The sequence below is a fragment of the Rhipicephalus microplus genome, chromosome 2, assembly GCF_043290135.1.
Source record: "Rhipicephalus microplus isolate Deutch F79 chromosome 2, USDA_Rmic, whole genome shotgun sequence".
Classification (NCBI taxonomy): Eukaryota; Metazoa; Arthropoda; class Arachnida; order Ixodida; family Ixodidae; genus Rhipicephalus; species Rhipicephalus microplus.
The window spans coordinates 91,369,941-91,388,319 of record NC_134701.1 but is presented as its reverse complement, the minus strand read 5'-3'; the positions used below and the strand labels follow the sequence as shown (position 1 = coordinate 91,388,319).

Below are 18,379 nucleotides of genomic sequence, written 5' to 3'. Positions count from 1 at the left end.
CAATTTAGCGTAAGGAAATGCGGTCGCTGCAGCGAGCGAGCCTTCGTGCTATCCTAACGCAAACCATGCAGCACGCACAAAGGCATGAACCAGCTGCTGATCATTGTCACTATAAGGTGTCCACAACCATGCCCGGTCAGTCAAAGTTCCTGCTGAAGCGACGCAGCCACCCTTCTGGGACCCATTTGACTACCGAGCCTTTGGCCACCGGCCTTTGGCTCAACGAGAGACGGCCATGAAGCACGTTTACTCTCCAATTGAGCCGCGACCATCACATGCTTTCACTCACACACAGAACATGCGACTCACAGGCCAATGTTATCTATTTAGACTTTATGCGGAACATCACGGCAACGACAAAAATGCACATTTAGTTGCCATATAGTTGAAATAAAGCAGGAAATTGGACACTCAAGCATGGCACACGCAGTGCAAAATCCGTAACTAGGCTGCATATATCTAAGCGTATAAAGTAACACTTGATACAATGCGCCAAGGTTTGGGCATACCATGCATCAGCCTCATATGCTCTCCCTCTTTGCTGCTGTGAAGGCAAAGAGAGCACTGACGTGCACCCAACAATGTCCCCAGCTGGCGCTGGTTGAAAACACACTAATCCTTTATTGTGGCTATATGTTCACTGTCATGCAGAGTGCAATTTGAAAAATTCACTAATAATTAAGAGCCAGTTCCATTTCCGGGCAATCTGATTAAACAGCCGAGCTGAGAATCAGTTTAGCACCATGACCTATAGAATGCAGTATGAGTTTCGTCATCATCTTTATTTAACTTTTCCCAGATCTTCTTTCTCAGTTTCAACTGCCGTCTGTCCTCATAACCCTCAGATCTCTTTCTCACCTCTTGCCATGCTATGCTGTTCATGGTACGTTTTGCTTCGGTATAACCTCAGCCCCTCCTTCTCTTCTCCTCACACATCGGTTACCCTCACCTTCACTTTCCTGCACTTTTGTTAGTTGAAGCATACTACGCAATGCTTTACCCTCACCCCTCTGTTCTTTCTCCCTCAACCTAACTCTTCTTTTCCACTTTCTAGGCATGCTAGAAGCTTCTTGGCATATTCAGTTATACTGTAAAAGCTTTCCCACGATTTGTGGGGAGAACCTTCATCTTTCTTTATAACTTTCTAGTTGCCCTCTCTCTTTTCTTTATCTTAACATCAGTATTTGTCACCCTCACTATTTCTTTTCCTATCTACTATGGAAAGCTATGCTTTAATCCCCCCTCTTCAGCCACTACACCCTTCCTACCCCTTTGCTATATTATGCATGGCTATGCTATGCTAGGAGATGCGTGGCCGCCTGCTCCCTGTGGCACAATTGTTTAGCTAATTTTTGCATCCCCCACCGGAATTACTGCATGCTCAAACAGCTCCTCTGTTAAAATCGCATGCAAGTCAACCACATGACCTTAAGCACCAGCAGAATTTTCAATTATTGCCTTGGATTTCTTTGCACAAGCAGTGACACTTCAGTTTAAACTGAAACAGTACAACAACATGTGCTTTGTTATACTCCTGCCAAATATTAACTGTTATGTCTATAGGCACTGTGGGCTTTTAGCATAAATAAAAAAATAGAGGGCATTTTTTTGTTTGTTTGGCACCTGATTTTTTTTTGAAAAATGCTGACAGTCAGGCCTCTGTTGTTTTGATCAATACACTCAGCACCGAGACCAAAACACTTTCCCTCATCTAAAGTTTTATAAAAATGTGTAATTAAATAATTAACAAAAATACACGAACTTTTCATTAATTAATTTTGCCAGTCCTTCAGTGTTGTATTACCAGGTGTTGCAAATTCGAGACATATCGAAAAACGCTCACCAAGCAAGTCACAAAGCGCATGCTGCCCTCAATGCCAGCTGTCACAGATTCGCAAGAATTGTACCTTTCAGCATAAGACACCTAGTGCCGTCTCTTGTAAAGTATTCCAAGCTAAAACCAAATGTTTTGTAGCTGATGGTGGGCTGTGTGAAGCACATGCAACAGCTCTCTTGCGTTCATTCTTTTTCACCTAAGTGACCAAAGTTCAATCTTCTGTAAAATTTTTCTGGTGTGTACACATACAAGAGGTTCCATACGACATGTTATGATGTTCTGAAGTACGTTTCTTGTTGCGCGATCCTCACTTTTAGAGGTATGTCACAAATATGTGACATCTCGCACGTAGGGTAATAAGTAATGACCGCCGGTACAAGTTCGTATTTGCTTTATATATAGATGATGAACGTCCACTCATTTTATGAATAAATATATGGTTCGCACACGCTTGCCATCTGAAGGTTACAGTAATGACAGCTGTCTCAGTGGCAGCAAAGCAACAATATCGATCTTGATATTTTCATGCACGAGCACAAGTGCCTCCATTAAGCAGTGAGGATGAAGACCAAGACGCAGTAAATGAACCAAGTGCTTTTCTAAAACAGTCTGCCTGTCTAAAACTAGTAATGCGATGACAAAAAAGAAAAAAAAAAGAATCAAAAGACAGCGAGAAATTCCCTATCGAATATCTCAAGAAATATTTGTGAAGCCTTTATGAGTCACACTGTTGAGCAGAGAAATCTCTTCCAGTGAAAGTAACCACTAGCGTGCAAAATAGGGAAAAACTAGGCAAATAAATAACACCAAGTACACAATGAGATTCGAACCGTGGTCCCCTGTGTGCAAGCCCAGTATTCTACCACTGAGCTACACCAGTGTTTGGAACTTTGGTGCAAACTAAAGCTAAGCTGGCTTCATGTTGGGAAAGGAATCGCATTGATGTGTGTAATAAAGCGCTTTATAACAGCAAAGGAACAGCCAGGCACCACACAATGCGAATTGCAAAACGAGTGAGGCTATCGAAAGGTAAAACCATTACAATAGCACTAGGCATCATTTTTCTTCTTCATCAGTGATAGAATAAAAAAAATTGCACGAAATTCCTTGCAACTGTGTAGCGGGTAGTTCTTTCCTGCGAAGAATGCGGAAAGATGGCAGAGTGAATGCCTCTACAAAAATTATAATGATTTATGGCTTAGTGGGTACTCTGCAAGTCTGTTTATCGCAGTTACACAAAGAGGGTATAAAAAAAGGCTCTGAAAGGAGGTCACTCTTTCAGCTTTAGCCATGACTGTGCTGCGCATTCCACGCAGGCCCGGTAGTTCTTGTTTGCGACACAGAAAAATCCTTACAAAGAACTGGCTCTGCTTCTTAATGAGTTAGATCAAATTCTCGGCACATGCATGTCACTCTTTCGAATCCCAATAAGGTGGCAGAGTCTTAACTACCCCCACACAGTTGCCGACATGCTGTCCCGAGATTGTTGTGGAAGCAGTCTAGCCAAACGTGTATTTAAACAACAGTGACGACAAGCCATCATCCGATGACCCACACAAGGATTCTCTTTTCAAGCTTCGGCTCAAAGCAGAAGCTTGAAAAAAGAATCTCTGTATTGAGCTAGATACTGATCCAAGAGCTAGTTGTCATGAATTGATATCTAAAGCTGAAAAATAAAAAACGAACTTCCTTTTTTCCCCGTTTTCATAATTCAGGCATTAAGGGGTTACAAAAAAAGTTGCAAGAAATGATAATTCAGCGCATACCCTTTCATAAAGGTCCCCCAGGACACTCATAATTTGAAATGGTGACAGCCGAAACTCAGGGGCCCGATCCTGGTGATATCAAAAACGATTGCAGCAGGCATGCAGGACATGTGACCAACCTTAAAAAAAGGTGCATCGCAGCAAAGTATTGTCAGCAGAAATGGCACGTAGTCTCACATACATAACTGGACTGTTTACCTTCCCGAATGGCTTGTAGGGTTTTTTAAAGGAGCAGTGATGCAAAAATTTTGCGCCTTTTTTTTGTTGCGATAGGTAACTTATGACTAGGGGCCAGACTTTAGGTGCCGAAAATAGGCGGGCAAAAGACGTGTTTTATGTCCCGAAAATCGTAAATATAGGCAAACTGAACTTTGACAAAATTCAAATTTTCAAGTAAGTACGTGGGGGATCTGTGTCTACGACAGAAAAGCAAACAGAAGCAAATAGTCAGAGTGCTAATAGGCCAGAAAAGCCTTTTTGCCTGATAATAATTTGGTCTAACCACACAGGGTAAATTTCTTATCTGTCTATGATCATCCTAAAGAGCCCTTCGCCAGGTCTGAGAATTTCAAGTAAACAAAAAGAATGCATGCGCTGGGCACTCACAATCTCATATGCATGTATTTGCAATGCTGTGCACCCTGGAAAGAAGTGAAATGTGAGAATTAACGCCTCTTGACCTTCATCTCGAGGGTGCCCACCCCAACATGGTGGAGGGGACATATACAATAAGGAATGGCCCTGCATACGTCAAGGTACTACGTGACACTACAAGAATTATTCGAGGCGACGTGTGAAATTTCTGTAAGCTGTTGCTTGAATATAAGTATGAAGGTTGATAGAAATACTAAAACATACAAACGGAATCTGTGCGCATTATTTTTTTAACTTTGTAACGAGTGAGATGCGAGACTAAGCTGCCTCCATTTCGTTTGCGGTTGTGTTCTCGTCGTTCTCATATCGTGCTGGTGCCAGCATTCACAAATAATGCTTGGGTTGTTTTGGTGCATCGTCCTTTAGAGCAGTTCCAAAAGCAGTTCCTGTGTATTGTGGTAAGGATAGATGATCTGTGCCAGCTTCTCCAAACGTGGGCGCATAGGGGGCCCCAGAAACAGGCAGTACATAACAGTACATACATTCAAACGACACAACACGGCTTGCCTGCACGACCTGGCATGGGAATGTCACACGAATGTAACCTTGCGTGCGCATGACATGTTAATAAGTTTGCGTTCTGTGATCTCTCGGGTTTGAGTTGCTCCGATACAGAAGAGGGCAGGGAAGGAATTTGGCATGCGAAATCTACACCGGGCGAGTGTCAAAAGTTTCAAGCTCCCCTCCTGGTATCATGCTTTCGCGGCTTGTAATAAACCGTGGTGCAAAGCTTTTTATTGGACACGCAACAGCTTCCAGTGTCTAAGTAAAATTTCTCATGTGACCTTGTGGAGCGCACGACACGTAAATGACAAACAAAACAAAAATTACGTGGATATATTTTTTAATCTACTTTTTTTCCCTAATGGCACTCTATAATCTTGCATTAATTCTTCATTGTTTTATTCTTCATCAACTATGACAGTGCTGAATGAAACTGATGAGTTATAGTATAGGTTGCAACCCATATAGTTCCGAAAATTCAGTTTTGCCTGGTAACATGAACACCAGTCTTTAACTGTACATGAAAACAATATTTGAGGTTAACTAGCATTCATATAGGCACCGATATTGAAAATAGACATTTATAGGCACTATAACAAAACTATAAATGCCCTTCTTATTCATGCTCATATATTAAAGTGGCACAATAGGCATGCAAGAAACAAAATAGGCAATTGCCCATAATCCGGTTTCTACGTATGAACCACTTATCATGGCTGGAAACCTTGTTTGGAGAGTGTACAATAACTTATTTATTTAGAAAAGTGCTTAGAGTGCCAAGTCTTGGTTTCAGTTTCAAAGAACCCCGCTGCGATGGTCTAGTGGCTAAGGCACTCGGCTGCTGACTCGCAGGTCGCCGGATCGAATCTCAGCTGCGGCGGCTGCATTTTCGATGGAGGCGGAAATGTTGAAGGCTCGTGTGCTCAGATTTGTGTGCACATTAAAGAACCCCAGGCGGTCAAAATTTCCGGAGCCCTCCACTACAGAGTCTCTCATATTCATATCGTGGTTTTGGGACGTTAAACCCTACAAATCCATCAGTTAATCAGTAAATCTTAATGATAAAATTTGTATTGTCTAAAGAAAAACATGCTCCATATAATTTACATCATTGCTGTTGAACAAGCTTAGCAGCAAGGTTTGGAGCTGAAGCTTGCTGAACTTTTCTTTTGCCGTCAGCTGATTGTTCAAAATTAAAAAAAAATCAATTACACTTAGCAGAACACTTATGTACACACGTGCAATGACAAAGGGCGATGGTGGCATAAAAAATGCTTGTGATACCATCAACTGTCTTGCTATAAAAAACCAACTTTTCCAAAAAGCAGAGCTCCTGCGATTACACTTAACAGTCAATTTAGTGTACAATCAATCAATGTACAAGTTCTACTAAGAATACAAGATTGGAGCCACAGTTCAGCAATTTGGGAATGAAACATCTTTTGCAGGCTGCCCTCAAAAAACATTTTACAGAAGCAAACTTGTTTTTGGAGAGCACAGTTGTCCAACCTCTAGTACAGTTAACATTGACAACAAGTATGACACCAACAATCTATAGTTAATCAAGTTTAACGAATTAAGTACTTTCTGGCTACCATTCAGCATGTTAGATAAGATGTTATGTAAAATGGAAGAAAAAAATGGTTGAACTCTGTACGTTACAATGCACGCAGCAACAAACACTGTATTATATTAAGAAAAGGAAAATATGTTGTAAGAAAACAACTCTACCTCCTTGCACAATGCTGCAAAGAGGTAGAGGGAAAAAATAAAAATGGCAATACATTTCTGGCTAAAGATGCATGATGTTTTTACTAAAATAAGGCACCGGTGTTAAGAATTTTACTGTTCTTTCCATAACAACAGTTCAATACATAAACAAGGCAATTCGATTGTGCTAAGTAGTGCATAATGATTTAGTTAAAGCATTAATATTACACCCTTTATGCTTCTCTTTAAAATAATGACTTCCTAATAGTTATTTTATGCTAATGAAACAAGTGATGCATCATATGATTTAGTTAAGGGATCTGTGCCATGACTTGTACAGCTTTCTGAATCAATGGATAGATAAACATCTAAACATGGCTGTTAATTTGTGCTAAAGTATGCATGATATGAAAAATGCAAATTTTTTTATGGGGCAGTGGGCTCGGAAAAAATCTAGACTCCAAGAACAAAAAACTCCTATTCAGTGAAACTTCATTGGAACGAACTGCAAGAGATAACCTGAAAAAGTTTGTTAAAGCAAAAGTTTTCTGAACTCAAATAGCTCTGCTGTAACTTATCTGAAGCTAAGAAAAGCATCAGTTGCTGTAATGAAACTTGAACCCTTTTGTATGTGAGGATGCTTATTTGAATGCAAATTTCTGCTTATTTAGCATGTTTTGAAATATGTGCTTTTTTTTTGCTACACTGGCGCATTTGGGACTGCAATGGTGATGAATCGAACCACTGTGTCCAAGCTCTCACCAACTTTATCAGACACCGCCCACTGCCGGAAAGTGAAGGACTTCACTTTTTCCCAGTACACCTGTGCTTCTTCACCCGACATGTTTGGGGCTTCCACTACAAAGGTTACTTCTTCCTGAGGTAGCATTCTTGCTACGGTCTTTTCCGTAGACAAAGCGGCAGACGACTCAGTGTGAGAGTGACAGGTGAAACAGTCCTCAAAATGCGAAGCACTGTCTGTACCCAGTCTTTCAGACAATTTCTAGTCTCTATGACGTGAGAGGCATCGCATGGTGTCACAAGATATGATTGTAGACCTGAAATGCGTCAGCATTGGGTCTAACGGCGCTTCGGCGAGGAATTTGAAAAAAGCTTGTACAAGTGAATTGGTCGTTTAACAAGCATTTGTTCAGGAGGAACTTACTGTACCTGTGATGCAACTGCATGCATAGCTATAGATTTAGAATGAGCAATCTGCATTTGCATATAAGACTAAAACAACTGGCTTAAAAAAAATTGATCATCATTGCAGAGCTCACACCTCATAAACTGTTGACTCAAGTGATGACACAATGCATGGGCACTAACTCACTACCATAGGATGAGTGAGAATCACTATTCACAGTTATTTCGAAGTGAGTAAATGGCAGAGTAAAAAAACTTATGTGGTCCAGCAAAAAAAAATTTATTTTACAGAAGACACAGGGGTAAGCTTAAAATAAGACGCTTGCTGAATTCCGCAGAAGGGAAATCCAATGGCAAGAATGGGAAGATGGAACATTGCCATAAAAAAATCCATAAGCAGGTAATGTGTCGAGTACATTGGTGAAACAGGACAGCCTGTTAATGTCAGGTTAAACGATTATCACGCGGGCACGGCAAATAGAAAGCAGTGGCACAGCATTTTAATGCCGCAGGACACAACTTCAACAATGTCACACTCTACATAGTTCAGTCAAACTTCCGGCCTGCAACAGACAGAAAATGTACAGTCATACCCTATTCACAGGTACAATACACTCCAGCCAGTACGTATAAACGTTTCTAAAGGGTCCCTTGAATCCATTTGGTATGATATATACACACAAATAAACCCACTGGGAGTTAAGCCCTCCAAGTATTAATTTCAAACCTACCATTATCAACTTCTGACAACCGTCACTCAGCGAAACATGTACATCCTCACCTCCCCACTCCTTACTTATTTTCTTTTTATTCACCGAACACCTGCTCCCTCTTCACTCATACAATTCGTTGCAGCACCCCCGCTCCCCTTCCCCCCACTTTGTCACACTGCTCCCCCTCTTTTGCCAGTATGGAGGAGAGGGTGCGAAGCGTAGACATGCTAGTACTAGAGAAATCAGTTCTGTTCTAGCCTTGAGGAACCATGTTAGCTTGTTGAAATGTTTTTTATGGCTCGACACAAGCCCTATTAAAAGGCCAGTAAACAACCCTGAGGTCAAAAAATTAAAAAAAAGAGGTACATGTGCAGTTTTTCTTTGCAGACATGCTGCCGGAACAATTTTGCAAATGCGTGCTATATTAAGGAACTTACAGGGGCTAGAACATCGGTCTAAGCTAGTTTCAAATTTTTGTGCAGCCTCGCCCCCTTTCTCTCTTCAATGAAGGGGAAGGCATAGCCTGTCGTCATGACTTCGCCCACTTCGGCAACGTGACAAATGGCAACGTGACGCCACGTCAGCGATTGACGTCATCGGAAAACTCGATCAGTCGTAACGCACTTCCGCTTGCTGCGAAGCGTGGTTGTTTGTTTACCGTTTTGCCGCGCCAGCCGCGGGTCAATCGTGTAAGTGTCAGGTGCCAAGTGTCGACCACAAACGATCAGGCCCCTGACGTACGTCGCTGGATGGCCGATTCGCTTCAGCCATGCAGCGCGCAGGGCCCCATCGTGAGGCACCCGGTGCAGATGCTTCTCCACTGCCCAGTCGCTCGTTTTGCAGCCGACAACAGAGCAACGCTTTTTACCCGTGTTGCTCATGTCAAGGACAAAATACGTTTGTATGTGCGCACAGGCGCTGTAGTTGAGCGAGGAGTGTACACATGCCTGCGACAATTGCGAGGCTGGTTCTTTCACCGCATTGCCAAAAAACAAGGGGCAGTTTCGTAGCTGTGGGTGGGAACAGGAACTGACGTTGACTTCACTACTGTTTTTTCACACCTAATTTAGACCAATCGGCAAGCTGCGTGCTACGTCACATTGCCGATCGCTGAATTGACGGCAGTGCACATGCAAGGAAGTCGGTCAGGCGTAGGAAAGCTGCACTAGAATTGTTTTTCGAAATAGAGCGCCCAGTAATATTGAGAAAACGTGATCGCTGTGGTCTAATCTACGAATTGCCGAGCTTGTATGGGGGGGTGTAAAAAAAAAAGTTCGAGCCGTTTTACTGGCTTTTTAATGTTTTTTTTTTTCATGACAGAAGGTAAGGGAAGACATGAATATCAATTGATTGACTGATATGTGGAGCTTAACGTCCCAAAACCACCATATGCTGAATGTCAATGTATAACTGTGCTGATAATGATCACATAAAAAAAATCAAGGATGAGTCATGTATGAAGCAAGTTCAGCACCATGTGGCTTGATTACGCACATCAGGCAATAGCATCTTACACCCAAGAAATTCATAAAACATCTAAAGCACTAATCTTCTCACAATAAAGCCACAAAGGTCTTTCTTATACAGCATTGCATCAAGGTGGCGAAATAATCAATGCAAATGCCACAGTTTAATAGAAAAGCCAAATGCACCACAACTGCCATGACAGTAGCTAGAACATCTAAAAACATGGCAAGATTTTGGCCAGATCAGTGACTTTAATGTGACGAAGGGTCAGCACCTGGATGAAATCCATTTTTCAATGTCATTGGCATAAAAAATTACAAATATCTTGAATTTGCAAAATCTACTGAGATGGAAACTCTGCTATAGATATGGTTTTCAGATGAGGGAGCCAGCTTTTTGCCTTGTTAAATGAAATCATAGTGGTATTACGTGCTAAGAAGTGGCAAGGCTGTGTTTGACACTTGTGCGAAAATGGTGTTTTATACCTCTTCGTCGGTGTAAAATATTCTTGGAAACATCTCTCTGGATACTGTACAGAATTCACCGCTCTCATATTTTTTTTCTCTCTTTCACTTTTTCTTTCAAGTTCGTCCCTGCAATTCAGGGCTCTCTTCTAGTGAGTGTTTCGACCTTAACTTTTTGACGCAGCCTATACAAACGTCACTCTGTGACCGCTGTTCTAGTCGGTTATGACTTTAGCAACAATGTACAGCTAACAAGCAAAAGTATACAGACCAAAGGAGTGCATGCGGAAATTGGCATTTGCTGCACTGTCTAGAGGCAAGCCGTCTGCTGTTGAGAGCATTGCTTTGATATAACTGCCGTTGAAAACATTGCTTCGATGGAATTCATCAGAGAAGTGATCTCGGCAGCACATGGCTCTCCACAAGATGGCGCAGACCAGAAAAGTATATGGATGGCAACAGCCCGCATACTTTTGCTCACGAGCGTACATTTGCACGTCTGAGCATCTTTAAATGCTTTTCAGGCATTTCATTCCAGCTAAGCATAGGGCAAATGCTAACTGAAGACGCTTAACGCACTTCGCATGTTGCAGAGTTCACATGATGGCACAGTCTCATATGGGCAAGGAATGGTCAACTCAGTCCGCAGGCATCTTGCCAGGCTGCTAGGGGGGCCCGACTGAAGACAACAGACACAAAGGCAACCAGCAAAGGAACGGGCATACAAGTAGTTTGAAAGGATGTGTGCCGATTCACTCATGTTCACCAGAACTGACGCGCCATCAACTTTCTCTGCCCATGCTCGCTCCAGTCTTGATGAGCTGCTAGTCTACCTCGTGGTCCGAAGATGAAGGGCCCAACACCGAGTTCTTTACGAAGAAAAGGAGCATCTCGAAGAGCTCGGGCACCAGCGTACTCTTATGCACGTTCATTGTACCCTCGCTATCCACAGAGAACAAGTCCACAAAGTGCACAAGCCGCAACGGCAGTTGCTGGTAGTTGAAGGAAAGCACTTCTTTCGATGCAATCTCGCAAAAGGCAAGCAGCAGCTTCCTCCCGTCATTGTAGGTGAGGCCAGTCGAGCGTGGCAGTTGATGCAGCACCTGTGCACGGCTGAAGCACCACAGAATATGAGCGCATCATTTTTTCGTGAAACAAGCATCCACGGTAGACAAGCTGCCATACCATTTAACAAGTGCGTACAGTGAAAAGGGAACAAAGTGTTATTGGCTGCACTGTGAACTCTAGTTTTTTTTTGCACATGACCCCCCTTCTAACCAAAAGTTTATGCGAACTTTCACAGGCAAACGTAATACAGTTAGAACTCAAACGTAGTATAGTAAGAACCCCGCTCGAATTATTACATACAATCGAGAAGTTCACAAAAATCAGGAACGAAATTGTTAAAGTCTTCAGAAATAAAGTATTGCGATGTGGAGACACCCAGAAAGCTAGCGTGGCATCGTATTTGCTGCAAGCCAATGGCTGCATGTGCGAAAAGCCCCTCATGGCGGCCGGCATACAAAGCCATGTTTGTGTTCGTGTGAAGCAGACCGGGTAGATGTTTACGTAAACCTATGATAGGCCGGCGACATTCAAAGACAGAAAGAACTACACTCAGACCTCATTTATTGAATCTTACACAAAAATAAGTTTGTTACATCTAGAAATTTGTTATAAAGGTTTATTCGAAACACTTTATCTATTGCTAGATGATTTTTCATTTACTTTGTTGTAATCGGCATTTCCTTATGTCCCGGTTCGTTATATCGAGGTTACAAGCAGGCACTATATTAAAATTGCATGGAGATGATCAGTTTTCATTCTCGTATAAACCATGAAATAACAAGAGCAACCACCGCGGTGTTCCTGTTAACTATAAGCCGAAAACCCCCCAGCACCATCTAATACGTAAGAGTGCTAATGACTGTTGAGCCTGTTTTATGTGTAGAAATGATATGCAGTATCTTCAAAATAAAACTAGGGCTGTGACAAGGGCGGCTACTTGACAGAGCACATTCGAAAATGAACCTGTCGATCTTGAAATTAGAAAAAAATCAGCACATTTTCGCTAACTATATTTAATAAAAAACTTTGTGAACATTGGTTAGGAGCCAGTTTAGTTTTATTCATTAGAGTGAATGACAATAGTGAACCCTATGGGCAGTGGCTGAAATAAAAATGTCTTTGTTAGATCACAAACTTCATAAAACTGGGTATTGTCAGATCGAGTTTTAACCGTATAGTAGGGCTGTGTGAATGGTAAACTTTAGAAATTAATTAAATACGAATTTAATAGCAATGGCACTAAATCGAACATGAGCACAAATTCAATGTCTGCACCTCCGTAACAGCGCATAACGAAACCACTTTTCTTCTAAAACCAGTTATCCAATCATATTGTAAACACTTACTATGATGTTTATTATTTTTTCTTTGTTTTGTACTTGTGAAACCACAATGCAAATACTTTGTCAACACATGCAGGAACACTTAGCATGTGTCTTTTTTTGTTTCAATTTCCGGTTTCATAGCAGTGTACACAGCTAACATGCCTCTTTTTCTTTGTAAATGTGACCATGTATGTATGTTTCTCTACTGCCCTCCCCCCCTTATGTAATGCTCCATCAAGGGCCCTTAAGAGATAATAAATGATGATTAATACCACTTGAATAGTAAAGTAAACACTTACAACAAATAAGGTAACAATCTTCAAATCAGCTCTATACTTCCACAGAATTTTATCAGAAACAAATATTCACAAATTTTAGGAAGTAATGACGAAAAATGCCCCAATTCTTTAAATTGAGAGAAGCTTGTATTGTATGCAGCAGCAACTCGATACTTAGGAATAATTCATAATTTCAGGCAATATACCAGTGATTACAGTATTCAACGTGGGATGTTGTCAACCGTTTTTAACTAAACTTGATTGGTAAATATTAAGCAATTTTCACGACTTAATCTCACCATAAATGTCATGGTGAAGATAGTGGATTGATGACATCGTCGCTTCAGAGACACTGTATATTTTAAGCAAAACTCCTTCATACTGTGATTAATATAGTGTCGATAGAACCCTAAGTGCATGGCTGTATGCATCTGGGTTCTTCGATGATAAAAACCAGAGAAGTTGGCCCTCACTGTTCTAAACAACTTACTCGTTAGAGCTTTTTTTGTAATTGTTTATTATTAGAAAACTATTTGGTATTTTGAATATGCACAATTTAATTTGAGCACTGAATGCTAGTATAAGTACCAAACAGCTAGAGTATAAAATGCCACAGTGGAGCCCCAATTTTACAACTTTTGGGGGACCACGCAAAACCGTCGTATAACCCGGGCGTCGAATAATTCAAAAACTAACATTAAAGCCCGCGACACTCAGCGTTGCCCAGAAAACGGGTACAGACTGCCTGAATAAGCCCACAATACGACCTTCTGGTTCTGCAATGAGGGTAGATAAAATTATTCTTGCCAGCGGTAGCTAACGGCAGCAATAATTAGTTGAAGGAGGTCCGAGCGAATCTTCATTCTCAGCCTTAAAAACAATAGAATCTAACTCGCATATTTCTATTGATAAATAAAGTCCGAATAAAGTCCGAACATTGCCTGCACGTGAAAACGAAACCGAAATCGTGTTGCCGTGAGCCTCCCATAAGAAGAGTCAGACGCAGTGCCATTGCTATCGCATAATGGCGACGAACGAGATTATGTACGATGTGTTTGTGCACGACTGCGCAGTGCGCGTTGTAATTTGTTGCCTCGTGACGTGCAACTAGTGGTGTCTTGCTGTTATGAATGTTGACGTCAAGTGAAAGTAATTTTGCACGGCAGCTGCATCGTGCCCTTATGCGTGCGCAAACCAGTGACTGAGAGTGTGACAGAGGCAGGAGGGCAAGGTTCCTTTTGGCGTAGCATAAGCCTATTCACGAGTGCAAAATATGAACTTGCGTACCCCAAGGAGGACTACAGGAAAAGTAGAGTCATCTTCATGAAATGGAAAATTTGTTCTCCCAAAAGTTCATGCACTTCTACATACGCCTCAATCGCGTGCATACATATCCAGGGTTTTTACCTAGTCAAGCTCTATCCAGATAGTGTAGGTTCAGCTGAGCAAAAAGCTGATATATTCAGATTTTCGGTCCGTGGAAACATTTTCTGGCCGACATACGGCCGATCTCCTACCGGCAAGGTTCCTTTTGGCGTTGCATAAATGGTTGGCAGACTGGGAGGATCAGTGTTGCCAGACTGCCCATAAATTTGACTGCAAATGTATTTTGTCTTGTAGTTGTGGCTTCTCCGTGAGAATTTGGTGCCAACCGCGGTGCATTTCGCGAACGAGCGACGCTGACCGTTTTAATTAACGGAATGAAACGCGCATTACAGGATTCATTTTATTTAACGTAATGAACCGAGCCTAGCAGAAGTCGAGCGTGACGCTGCCGTGCAATTAGGCGGCCAATTTAATTAACGGAATGAACCGCACCTAGCAGAAGTCGACGGCAGCACCACGCTTGACTTCTGCTAGGCTCGGTTCACTCCGTTAATTAAAAAGACCAGCATCACTCATGCACTCGCGAAATGCACCGCGGATGGCACCAAATTCTTACGAAGGAGCCATAACTACAATAGAAAATTTTTCAGCCAAATTTAGCAGCAGTCTGGCAACAACCACCCCAAAGTCTGGCAACTGACTTATGCAACGCCAAAAGGAACCTTGCCCGTGAATATTTGGCCGACATGTACTTCAAGTAAATGTGTTTTTTTTTTCTTTCCTATCTGAAAGTCAGCGTAAGATGCGGGGTTGGCGTAAAACTGCATCGTATTACCAAGCTTTTAATACATTGTTTCTTTGAGGATTTTACCAAATCAAACTGATTCGTCGCAAAATGCAGGTCGTCGCGAAACCGGGGGACGTATAATCGAAGTTTCACTGTATTCGATTTGTCCCATGAAATTTTTAAATAGTATTTGCATACCCTTACTACAAAGCAGTTCATGAACACACAGCTGGTACCAATTTCAAAAGCCACAGCAAACGAAAAAACAGGGATAGGAATTACAGCATGATGCATCTGATATAAGCATAACAGCCTGCGCTTCCAAATGATTACCAGTGACACTGAATATGAGCCTTAAGCAGTAGGCAAGGAAAAGTGGGTGCTTGTCCTCTGTTTTCAAAAGTTATTTGTTTGCTTTTGTGCTCTCAATTCATTGCACCTGCTGTAGGCATCAAAGCAGAGCAAAATGTGTCTTGCTTGCACATTTTTGATTATATTATTAATTTTATTCTTTGCTTTACACAAAATATGTCAGTGAAAACATCTGGATTCACAACTAACCAGGCTAGCGTGTGACCCATAACAAAAAAAGCCATCACAGAGGATCGTGTGGTACACGAAAGTACGTATTTCATTAAAAAAAAAAATATTTCCCTACCTAATAGCATACTGAGTAGTATCATATGTTATAAAAAAAGAGCAAACAATCAATAGAACTACAAAAAATGGGGATCCTAAAGCATTACCTGTAAGAGTTGAACGCGACAGCGATATCCTGACCCTAGTGTGTACTTCAAACACATGATGCATGAAATGTTTTCGAACTTGCTATACAGCCACTATGTGCCTTTGTTAGCGGATGACTGGTTTTAAGCCACGATGTCATTATGATAATCACATGTTCTGATCCCCGATGGCAATGTACACTTGTACCCCACATTATTATTGCTATATTGGATCTTGTATTGGGAAAAATGTACACAAAACACATGTGTTTGTAAAGCATGAAAGTTACTTTCACGGCATTTCCAGGCAGAGGAAGTTGTTTTAACTATATTCACAAGCAGACGCATAGATTTGCGGTAGAACATTCGCTTGCCAAGCAAACGACCCGGGTTAGATACCCACTCAGACCCAGAATATTTTGTGATTTATTTTATTTGCATCTTTCTCAATTTTTCAGTCACACCCAAGATGACGATTTTTTTCCTCACAACCAATGACACAAACACCGCCGAAATTTCTGCAAAAGAAGCTCTTAACATGATAGCGTTAAAATAAAAATGCTTACTCTTAAAACAGGTCATAGTCTTAAGATAACTACAGTTATAAAGTGTCAAAACTAACTCAAAGTGCTAAATAGAACATACCACTCTGCTCAGCTGCCTTGCTTTGTTGCTTGTAGAGACAACAAAGCCACTGAAATGTCACTGCTCTGAACAATATGTTACAATCCCATTAAGCATGGCTGTGGAGGCCAGAGCTGAAACTTTATGCTCTCACAAATCGCTCATTTAGTTACATGGACAACGTCAGTTGCGTGCACTGTTCCTCCTTCTCCCTCGAAGCTTTCTGCAGTTCATATGTTATTGCACAATCTCCTGGATCGCTCACGCCAAGCAAAAATGTCACGCAATCACAATGTGTCTGACCACCGGTCAGCAAAAATTTTGAAACTCACTGAGACTCACAAAACAAGTATATCTTGCTTAAAGCTTACTCTCAAGCTCAGATTCACCAAAATTTTTTCCAACCGGAATCAGACTCACTGAAATTTTCCTCAACCGGACTTCCTCAAACAAATGCTCACCAATATACCGCTAAGTCAAACTGCTTTCAGCCTAGTTAGCGAAAGAAATTTCGCTCCTGCCTGTTATTCAATGAGCTTGTCATCGTATGTTGTGATATGCGCACAGTTTAAATGATGTTTGGTTTTGGTGACTAGATGGCGCAGATCTGAGGGTTATTAAGTGAATGTTTCCAAAAAATAAATCAGTTCGTAGATTGCACCCGTTTGTGTTCTTTTTTGGTGCTCGTGTGCCTGCGCAAACATTTTAAGAAGGTTACTAAGCTAGACCCACTAAGACTTGCCCCTGTATTCAGAAACGCTGCTTGTCTTGAATTTGACTTGCCACCAACTTCAATGCAGCACAGACCCATTTCAAATGTGCTGCATTGAAGGCGGTGTCAAGTCAAGTTCAAGTCAAGGAGCGTTTCTAAATACGGGGGTTAGACTCACGGCTTGACCTGGGTCTGAGTGATCCTGAGTGAGCCGACTCATAAGTGAGTTTGCCAACCGGCACTGATGGCGTCACCCACATTGACGCCATGACGTCACATTGACGTCAATTGTGGTACTATTCGTGTCCTCAGTGCTGGATGTTAGATTTTTTGGCTCGTGAGACATATAAGGCTTTCGAATGAATAAAAGCGTGTTTCGAGCCACAATCAGCACACCTGAAACCCAATGTGATGCCATCCATGCCCAGTTTCAGAAAGCATTTCTCGGGCGATTCATCTGTGCCGAGGTCACTGCAGCCCCACAGCATGACCAGGGACAGCTGCCAGGGAGCCAGCTGCAACGCCATCAGGGTGACTCCGAAGCCTTCGCCCAGCTGACGGGCCATGACGGACCGTGCGGCTGCCGACCCCGACAGCAACACCAGCGAGACTTTCTCGCCGCAGTGCACCAGTCCGGCAGCATGGGGCTTCTGCGATGCCGAGGCTGCCACACAGAAGAACGCCTCCTCGCCTTGCCTTCCGTCACTGCTGAGAACGCTGCACGGCCGACACAAGAGGCGTGGTCTTCGCCCCTCGCTAAAAAGAGAAACGTTTATGCTTCCACGCCAGGCACAGAATACCCTAGTGCCACTTAGTGTCTAAAAATGTAAGGAGCCTGAACCCTTGGAAGAGCATCGTTGAAGAAAGAAGTAGTAATATAATAATAAGAAACTACTATGACGGCAGTGCAAGTAGGTGTACATAAAAGCTTACAGATTACGATCAATTAATTGTGCAATAGCATATCACCTATGCAGATCTTTAACAAAGGATAAAAGCACAAATAAATAACATTCTATAGAGCCAATCATAAAATTAAGAAAAAAAATCTCCAATTTTGAAATAAAGTTCTCCATCATCCTCTGGCACTGAAACTGAGGCAAACAGTATGTAAACACCCTACTGACAGCTGCAAAAAAAGGTAACCTTTATGCTTGCATGATCTGCCTTTTTTATGATGCAACACACATTCAACCTTCTCTGATAAAAAACTTGCAAAATGATTTGGTGTCGTTTTCGCATATCGCTTCACCTCTGAACCTTTTGTTCCATT

At 41.9% G+C, this 18,379-nt stretch overlaps 1 protein-coding gene across 5 annotated transcripts in view; it reads right to left on the bottom strand.

The window, feature by feature from the left end:
- Positions 1 to 9,567: 9,567 nt before the first annotated feature.
- The window catches only part of LOC119170805 (uncharacterized), a 29,525-nt gene continuing 20,713 nt past the window's right edge, over positions 9,568 to 18,379 (bottom strand). For all 5 annotated transcript variants that reach the window (XM_075886639.1, XM_075886636.1, XM_075886637.1 and 2 more), the window contains 2 exons: positions 17,503 to 17,862; positions 9,568 to 11,374 (listed from right to left, as the gene is read on the bottom strand). In XM_075886639.1, the coding sequence (XP_075742754.1) occupies positions 11,086 to 11,374; positions 17,503 to 17,862 (649 nt within the window). In that variant the 3' untranslated portion in view covers positions 9,568 to 11,085. The remainder of the gene's footprint in view (positions 11,375 to 17,502; positions 17,863 to 18,379) is intronic.